The sequence below is a fragment of the Meleagris gallopavo genome, chromosome 12, assembly GCF_905368555.1.
Source record: "Meleagris gallopavo chromosome 12, MGAL_WU_HG_1.1, whole genome shotgun sequence".
NCBI classification, from domain to species: domain Eukaryota; kingdom Metazoa; phylum Chordata; class Aves; order Galliformes; family Phasianidae; genus Meleagris; species Meleagris gallopavo.
Window position 1 is genome coordinate 1,149,543 of NC_139415.1, and position 8,775 is coordinate 1,158,317.

General features: G+C 45.1%; 1 protein-coding gene across 18 annotated transcripts in view; it reads left to right on the forward strand.

The window, feature by feature from the left end:
- LOC109369572 (uncharacterized) overlaps positions 1-8,572 on the forward strand; it is a 95,091-nt gene extending 86,519 nt beyond the window's left edge. For 16 of the 18 annotated variants that reach the window (XR_014885767.1, XR_014885773.1, XR_004161011.2 and 13 more), the window contains 3 exons: positions 767-903; positions 1,287-1,410; positions 8,411-8,572. Coding sequence is in view for 1 of the 18 variants with exons in the window: in XM_085233611.1 (XP_085089737.1) it covers positions 767-903; positions 8,411-8,467 (194 nt within the window). In the remaining 17 variants the exon portion in view is untranslated. The remainder of the gene's footprint in view (positions 1-766; positions 904-1,286; positions 1,411-8,410) is intronic. The other 2 variants (XM_085233611.1, XR_014885766.1) reach the window with 2 other exon arrangements.
- Positions 8,573-8,775: the final 203 nt, after the last annotated feature.

Below are 8,775 nucleotides of genomic sequence, written 5' to 3' on the forward strand. Positions count from 1 at the left end.
ACATTATCCATAGATAACGGGTACAGGAAGGAGTACACTGGCTCTGCTGCACTGCCCATTGAATAGCATCAGAGGTGTTCAGAGATGCTCCACAGAATAGGGAACTGGAATTCCTTTCACTGGACAGCTGCTCAGATACTTGTAATTGAGTGACTGAATGGTGAATGTAGCACATTTGATTTTCCTGTGGATCTATTCTCCCTTACATTGTGCAGCTCTGTGAACCTTAGTCATGCTTTCACCTGTTTTTTTAAGTCTACTCATTGGAGGATGTGTCAGCATCTGCCAAACCCCAATAAGCTACATTTCATTAAAAAACCAAAACCAACAGATTATTCAGAAAGAGTGAAGTTTGATTCACAGAGATAATACTCTTTGAAGCTGTCTGCTACTTCGGTAGTGACTGATTTAAATGGGTTCCATTTTAGTATTCCTGTTAGGCCGTTCTCAAGGCCACAAGGAGGAGGAATTGTGTGAGGCCATATAAATCAGGGTTTGTTATAGTGAAGTCAAACACAACTGCACCGTGGGGTGTTAATAGGGTGCAGGCAAGAAGTCAAAAGCAAGTCAGAACCAATGAACAAAAGCCACAAAGCTAATCTGTCTGGTTCTTGGTGCTTCTCAGAAGTGCAGCGTCTGCACGCTCATGGTACGCTCTGGAAGAAGCTTGGGATGACAGGCTGATCCATATCACCTTTTCAAAGTGCTCCAGTAATTGGATGAGTAGGTTTGGTGGAACATTTGTGGTTCTCAATTTCTCCCACAGAGAAAGATCTAAAAATGAAGCTGTGTGAGCACATCACTTGTCCAGGTCTCGTCCTACTGGTCAACACCAAGGTCACTCCTCTGAATTCATTCTCAGCTGAAACAGCGGTGAGGACAGGCAGGCCACTGGGCAGATGGGTAAGGGACCTGTGGGACTGTACTCCCATTGAATAGTTCTTCATTGTGTGAAGGAAGAAAAGTCCCTACTTTTGTGCGTGCTGATAAGAGTTTCCTCCTTTTCCTGTAGCACTTTGTGGGCAGAGTGGAGGGCAGCCAAGAAAATGTAACTAGATTGAGAGGTATAAAAAACCTTTTAGTGCACACTTGAATTTAAGGCTCTCAAGCAGTGTTTCCTGTGTGCTTGAAACAGAAATACTGCATGCACCAAATCTTTCTTTAGAAATATTTGTTCTCAACACAACTGTCGCCATGGGCCCAGTGTTCCATCTCATAGTCAGGTCCTTGCAGAATGGCATTTCTGTCCTGTGACCTCTCCTTACATGCAAATCTTTTATGTGTAGGTGCATCGTGGGTTAAATCCTGAGGCTTGAGCTCAGTTCTTCTTGAAGCCTGTGGGCAGTGCCAGAAGTGAATAAGGATGAATAAGAAGTGAATGAGGATGTCGGTGTGCAGGCTTTGGAGAAGGTGACAATGCATGTATGCTTCCCCCATTGCTCACTCCCATGGAATAGGAAGCCTAAAGTGCTTCAGGTGTTTGGAGGTTTCCCTTAGCCTTTCCTTCACCTACTCACAAGGCTGTGTGATGGACCACGAAGCTGCAAGGCAGGCCTGGAGCTGCATCAGCACCATCGTGCACAAATAAATGTATGACGGGGGGCATAGCTTTCTCCTCTGGGATGAGTGAGTGACCTCTGCAGCTTCCCGAATACCTCATAGCCCAAAGAGAAACTGCTGAAACCTGCTGAAAAACCCTGTGCTGTCTAGCCCCAAAGCAGCTGCTAGTGCTTTAAAATGGGCCACGGGGCTTCCTTCTTAAAGAAGGAATTCAGGGCTGTGGAAAGTGTGAGGGATTGAGTGTAGCTTCTGGGCCAGGAGCTTGGATGATTGCATGAGTGCATTGGGCAGGCTGCAGACACGTGCATACACATGTGCCTGAAGCACATAGCGCTGTGGTTTCTGTATTAGTATTTGTTATTTCTCAATATTCCCTTTAATATTTAATGTATTTGTCTTGGTCGCTGGCAATGACGGCAGTGAGAGTGCTGACTCTGATGTCCCTCTGGGACATGACATCAGCTTGGGACAGCCCAACATTTTCCTGTAGGCCCATGCAAAAGTTCTGCCCACCACCAGCAGCCCCAAGAACATTCCTGGCTTCTCCAATAACATCCTTAACCACGGTACTGACATGAAGAATTTCATGTAGATACGTGACCTCACACTTCCAAAGGAGTTCTGGGTCACTAGAACTTACCAGGGTTCAAGCTGTGCCTAACAAGAAGGACTTCAGCTGTCTCAATCTTGTATCTACAGCATCTCTCCATTTCTTTTTCTTTTTCTCTTTTTTTTGAAAAAAAAAAAAAAAGTGTATTTGGCAAGAGAGCAGGGAATGAGAGTCCAGGCCAGGACAGACAGAGCCTTTTGGAAGACAGAAAGTGAAACAGGAAAGGAGAAGTCCTGGCAGGGAGCAAGGGCTGGGTGAAGCCCAGAACGGGAACAACAGAGGGTGCTGCAGGTCACAGCTGAGCAGAGCTGGTGTGTGGACAGGGTGAGACAGGAACACGCCTCAGCTAAGGTGCAAGGGTGCAGTTCTGATCCTTGGTGGTGGTGTGATGCTGGCTGAAATGGTTGTGGGGGAATGATGGGTCAGGAAGGACTGACGGGCAGACGGATATTGCCAGACATCAGCCAGCAATGTTCATGTGCCCTTTTAAAATCAGGTCAGGCAGAGTCCTGATTTCTCTTCCTAAACAAGACGGCTGTTTTGCTGTGGCTCTCAAGCAGCTTGAGAGCTTATCTGTGGGGGCTGGGGCTGCCGTAGGGCAGAGGAGGGGATGCACTCATGCCAAAATCCACGTGCATACAGGTACCCTCCAGCTTGATGCACAAATCTGGATTTTGCCTTTGTGAACGTTTGCCAATTATAACATATCATGTGTGTCAATAGTGCCTCTAACTTGCCTTAATACCTTTTTATGAGAATAAAATTTGTTCTTATATGGTGCTTTTCATGCTTGAGGCAGTTCAAAGCGCTTCGCTAAGCACAGTAATGAGTTAGATCTGGGGAGCGTAGTGATTGTGTAGGGAAATACAGGGACTATTATGTGCTCTGCAATAATTCACAGAGCCGCCTATGCTAGAAACTGTTTTATTTATTGAAGGAAGGAATGTTGGCTGGGTCTCGTGGTTGTCCTCTGGAAGATTTTAATGATCTTTAGCTTCTACGCAGAAAGGCACCTCTGAGAAGCTGTTGCTGAGGGAGCTGGCTGGGGGAACGGCATGGCCTGCTCTGCAGTGCCCGATGTCAGCCGGGGTGAGGGGGCTGAGATCAGTTGCAGCCCTTAAGCCTGAAATTCACCTTTCTCAAACATATTACATCTCTCTAAATCCTACCCGCACCTTCAGGCTGTTTCTGTTATCTGATGTCCTCTTTTACCTTAGTTTAGTTCTAAAATAAATACTTTTTTGTGCTGGACCTTCCACCCCTAGGTCTTGAAGGGGGGCTGCTGAGTTCAACAGTGACACTGAAGCACTGTGGAGGTGTTGCTGTGCTCCACAGAAATGAAGGGAGGTTTAAGGTTATATCCAGACATCTGATGTGAAATCTGTGCTGTACGAGTGATAACGCAGCACTTGTTCTCAGTGCCCAGTCGGGGAGGAGGATACCAGGTCTTTGTGCCTGCCTTCTGCAGAGGAGGGGAGGCACAGGCTGTGGAGGCTGCTCCCTCTGCCCCTTTCCTATGAGAGCTTGCTGTAGGTTGTTTGGTTGTTTTGGAGGACAGCTTTATCCCAGGTGTGCGACTGCATGGACTCCATGTGGAGTCCAGTCCTCAAATCTGTGTCTTTTTACCTTTCCTAGGAAAGGCAGATCAACCGTAGCACACAGCCCTAAGCTTCTGTGGGTATGTAGTGGTGGCTGGGGAACTCTTCCTACTGTTAGATAGGCCTTGATGTTGGAAGATGTACATTAGCTACTTCTGCAGTATCTCTCCAAAGGAACTCAGCTTTTCCCTACTGCTGTACAATTACAGAAACCTAATTAAGAGAGCGAGTGGAGTCAAACAGGAAGATGCTTCCCTCTAGGTGTTGACTCAGCATACACATCTTCAGAAGCTTGCTGCTTACACAGTGAGCTGGCTTCCCTCTTTTGGTGAGTGCATTCAGCTCACCAGAGTGTTTGGCATGATGACAGAGGCCCTTGGCATCCCCTCTGCACATAGCAGAAGAGTTTAAGAAAGTTTGTTTGGTATGTGTGATGCCCTGGGAAGCATCCAGTGGTCCAGGAAAGCCTCAAAATTCCTCCTGAAGCCTCTTACACCGCACCTCCTGGGTACGAAGAGAATTTACATGACTTTTCAACATCCCCTGCCTGCCCAGTCATTTGTGGGTTAACTGTGAATAGTCAGGAGTTCAGGGCACTGGAGGGCTTCAGACTGCGCCGCAGACAGGGCAGCCCTGCTGACAGGAATGGAGCTGGTCATTTGGGAACGTAAACAGAGGCTGGCTTATTATTGAGTTAACTTGCTCATGATTGTAAAGATAAGGATAGAAAGGTGTCACTTCAGGCTCCTCTTGAATGGGACAGGGGGTGTTAGTGGCTTGAACTGTCCAGAGAAAAACTACTCCCAGCTAAGGCTGTATGTAAAGACCAGTACTACCTCTAATTGAAACCAGACAAAACATTCAAGCAGTCAGCCTACAAGCGCTTCATGAAAAGTGGAACACAAATGCTTTTTGTATAAGCATTAATCTTTATGCCTCACTGGGGTCATAAGTGCTAGTGAGAGTGCAAGGAGAGAATTCTGCTCGGTCAGCACTGGTCTGTAAAGATCTATGTCCAGTTTTGCACTTAGCTCTGTTTATCTGGGGCTATTAATTAGCTCCTTTCAGCTTCCCTGTGAAGATCTGTACGTTAGTTCTGCAGAATGCTCCTGCACATAAAGATCTGTCATTGATTGCTTGGGCAGCTAAATTGGGTAGACAGTTCACTACTCGAAGGTATCTCAACTTTGCATTCTTTTCTGCTAGGGCAGGAATACTGGGGATGACTTCAATCTCATTGTAATCTCCTTGTACACATTGCTTTTCTAATTTCATGCCTAGGTATGGCATTTCCATTACAAAGGAGTTTTGTTGGTTGAGCTCTACTGGTCTGGGTCTTTCAAAAGCTGATCTGAGCCTTTGGTCATGTGCTTCTGCTCTCTTCCCGCAGAACAAAACATCATCTACGCAAATCCTAGGCTATCAAAGCCCATGAAACAGTTCAAGTGCCAAACACAACCCAAATGGCTGCCTGAGAAAATTATGTCTCCCATAGGGGCTATTGAATATGCACAAACGTGTGCTCTGTTTTCCTAACATGTCTGTCAGAACCCCGCTGATGCCTCCAGCAGAGAGAAATATTTGGCATAGTCCACTTCCCCCCAACTTTACTCTTTACAGGAAACAGAAAATGTTTTTTTTTTTTTTCCCTACGTATTTATTTGTGCTTGACTGTAATCACAAAGGGTTATGTCTTTCCCCTTTCTCTGGTGACCCATGAGTGTCCACTTGCTGTCAGTTCTGCATTTCCTCTTATCTTTCACAGAGCTGTGAGCCTTTTCACCCCTTCCTCTAATGTCTGCTGTATTTCACACAAGAATTTTATGTAGGAGATGAGCTTTACGATAGGAGAGCTCTGTTCAGCTTTACTCAGCACCCTGTGCAGACTTCCCTATTTTTTTTAAATCCTCACTATTGTTCAGGTGCTCTGGTGAAGGTATTTTTCTAATGCTTTTCAGAACAGCTGTACAGGCTGCTAATATTTCAGGCCATCTCTTTTGCTGTCTGTTGGTTCCCCATGCATTTAACAGCAAAATCCTTTAGTTGGAAAGAAGGTCAGGGTGAGCACTGACTTGAAGCACTTCACTCACTTCTGCCCATTTTCAAGAGACTGCTTGTAGCTTTTGGAGCTAATTAGCGCTGTTCCTCGTTGGCACACAACTTCCAGTTACTGAATTTCCCTTTATCTTTCAGGCTGTGGTTTGTTCACGCTCTGCTACAGTGTCACCCTACCCACTTCAGGACCTTGAAGTACTGTGAATGGGGATTTTGTCCGTGCTGTGTTGGCGTTTGCATATCCTTGGTGTCATCACCTGAGTTCCCACCTCTTTTTCCAAGGTGGAACTGCTTTTTGTTGCTCACTCCACTGTTCTATTCCATTGTTTGTTTGTTTGTTTTTTTTTTGCTTCTGAGCACTGCAGACCTCTGTCCTACTCCCTTCTGTTGCAGACTTTCGCCTTCTCCCAGTCAGCAATAGTAGGGAGCTGGTGACTTTCCAGTGTGTTTTTAAAAGGTTGGTTTGCTGACCTCAGACCCTTAAAAAGTGGTCTCCAAGTCAGCTGCTGTGATTCAACAGATCCATTATGGGACTTACTGATGCCCACATTAATTGTGAGTCAGAAATCTGCTACTGAGTGGTTTGTTCTCAAACCCAGTCAGATCTGATCGCTTACCTGAGTTCAATTTGCTTTTCAACTTTGCAAATACATTATTCAGGTTAAAGAATCATAGAGCTTTCTGTGCTTAGTCCTTCTAGCATGGACATAATTGCTGTTATTTTTAGGTGAAATGCAAGATTTTGTAAGCTGAGCACAATACATGAGTTCTGCTCTTCAGTAAAAACACACATTAACAGCAGTAGTAGCAGTAAACATCAGAAACATGTCAGTAATCCTAGACATTGTCATCCCCTATGCTGTCTTTTCTCCAAGTACTTTCTAGAATGACCTGGCAGCAGGAGAGGTAGTGGCTCACACAGATATGGTGACAACAATGCCAGAAGGACCAGATGACTGTTGCCTGATACCTGGCGAGTGCAGCAGAGGTCAGAAGGAAGAAGCTGGACTACCATTAGAAAGAGTGGTTTAGACAAAACTAACAGATCGTGGAGCCAGCATCAGCCTGAAAGAGGGTTTTGAAGGCAGATTGCAGCCATTTGGGGGCTAGAAAAACAGCAGATTTGTGGGAATGCTTTTCTTCCTTTGTTAAATATATCTTATTTGTTACCTGCCTCAGAGGGCTCACATCTGAAGAATACAGTTTCTCTTCTTCGTAGAATGTAAATGTTAATTCCAGACAATATAGACATAAACCTCAAATTCTTTTCAGCCCTCAATGAAGATTTTTGAACATGGAATGCAAATCATTTTGAGAAATGGTTTCTCGCTGAATACATCCACTTCTGTACTTTCAGAAATGAAGGCTACTTCTGATATCCTCAGCCTTTTTCTCTTCTAATTTTCCTTTTTTGGCAATGTAAGTTTATTCCAAACATTTAAATTCTCTCCAGTCTTCGGTAACGATCCGTTTTAGCTCAGTGCCTTTGGGAGTGTTGTGTAGGCATCCTGCTTTTCTGCAAATTCTATCTTGTTTAGAGCATTTTCCTTCCAGACTTCCCTGCCAGCACGTACCTCGCTCTGCGCTGGAGGAGGACATGCCATTTCAACCTTAGGTCCTCAGAGCATCTTCCTTCCCAAAAATTTGTGTTAGTGGAGGGGTGGCAGTTGGAACGACAGCCTGGGCAGCATCTTCTTGCAATGTGGCACCGGTTTGCTGAAGTGGTTCAGCCCCTGTCCTCTTTCTGGGCAAGGCACATAGCTGCCAATGGGCAGTGACCTTCAATAGCCACTGATCTCTGTTGGTGTGAACCAGAAACCTTATTTAGGTTTCTGTAGTTCCCACTGCTCCCTTTAGTGTTTCTGAATGTCTTTGTGTCTCTCTTGGACACAAAGTCACATTCTGACCTCTTTGAAACTCATTTCATATTTCTAAGAATCGATAGACTTCAAATACAGTAGCAGAAATACCAGCTAGTCAATAAGTCCGGTCAAGTTAAGTTAGAAGTAAAAGCAGCGTGTTGTAAGGGCAACGTTTTCCTAAAGAACTGCTATTTGGGCTTATTTGTTGTTTCAATTAGTCTGATTTAGTGGCTCAGTCAGGGGACAGCAGCCTGTAGCACTCAGATTGTAATTTGATTTCTAAAGCTGCCATTCAGGTGCTAAGGAAATAAAAATATGTGATAAAACCACATTGTGACAGCAGACATATAGATCCTGATGTGCTTAACGTGCAGCATGACTGTCAGGAAGATGCAGCAGTTCATGGCACGATCACCCACATTTCATATCCCATCAGAGTTGCATGTTTTGCTCTCCTGGCTTTCATCACCGGTCTCCTGGGAGGAGCATGGAGAAGTGGCAGGATGGTGGTGTTTTTCCAGAGCTGTTGCCCTGAAGGGATGTTTAAGCAAAAAAAGAAAGTAAAATTAATGTGTGTGAAAAGTGCCAGATTGACAGCCTTAGCGAGTCAAACACTTTACCTATTTGAAGGCTGCCCACGTTTTATCTGCTAAAGCTGTCAGTGTGGTACCACTCCTCTGTGTGAAATGCATTCTTGTTTTTAAAACTGTCCCTTCTTTCTCCAGATTGCTCAGTCCTGCATCCAAGAGAGTCAGAGAGTACTGATGGGGGTGAGGAGCTGAACTTCTGTGAACCAGGAAGAAATGCTGGCAAACTTGCACTGATTTTGGAGATGCTCAAAATTTGCAAGAGGTTAGAAATGATATTACAATAAAATTTATGCAGAATGATTCAAGGCGTAGCTCTGCTTTCAAACTAGAAGCTGCTGGGAACAGAAGCTTGTTTCTCTTCTTAGCAAATCAGGGCTGAATCACTGCTGCTACCCTCTGCAAGGAGACTTCCTTACTCTCCTCTATGAGCTCCATAACAATGCTCTCCTCTGGACTTTTGCAGCAGCAGCACGGCTCCCTGCCTTTCTTGGCTTCCATTC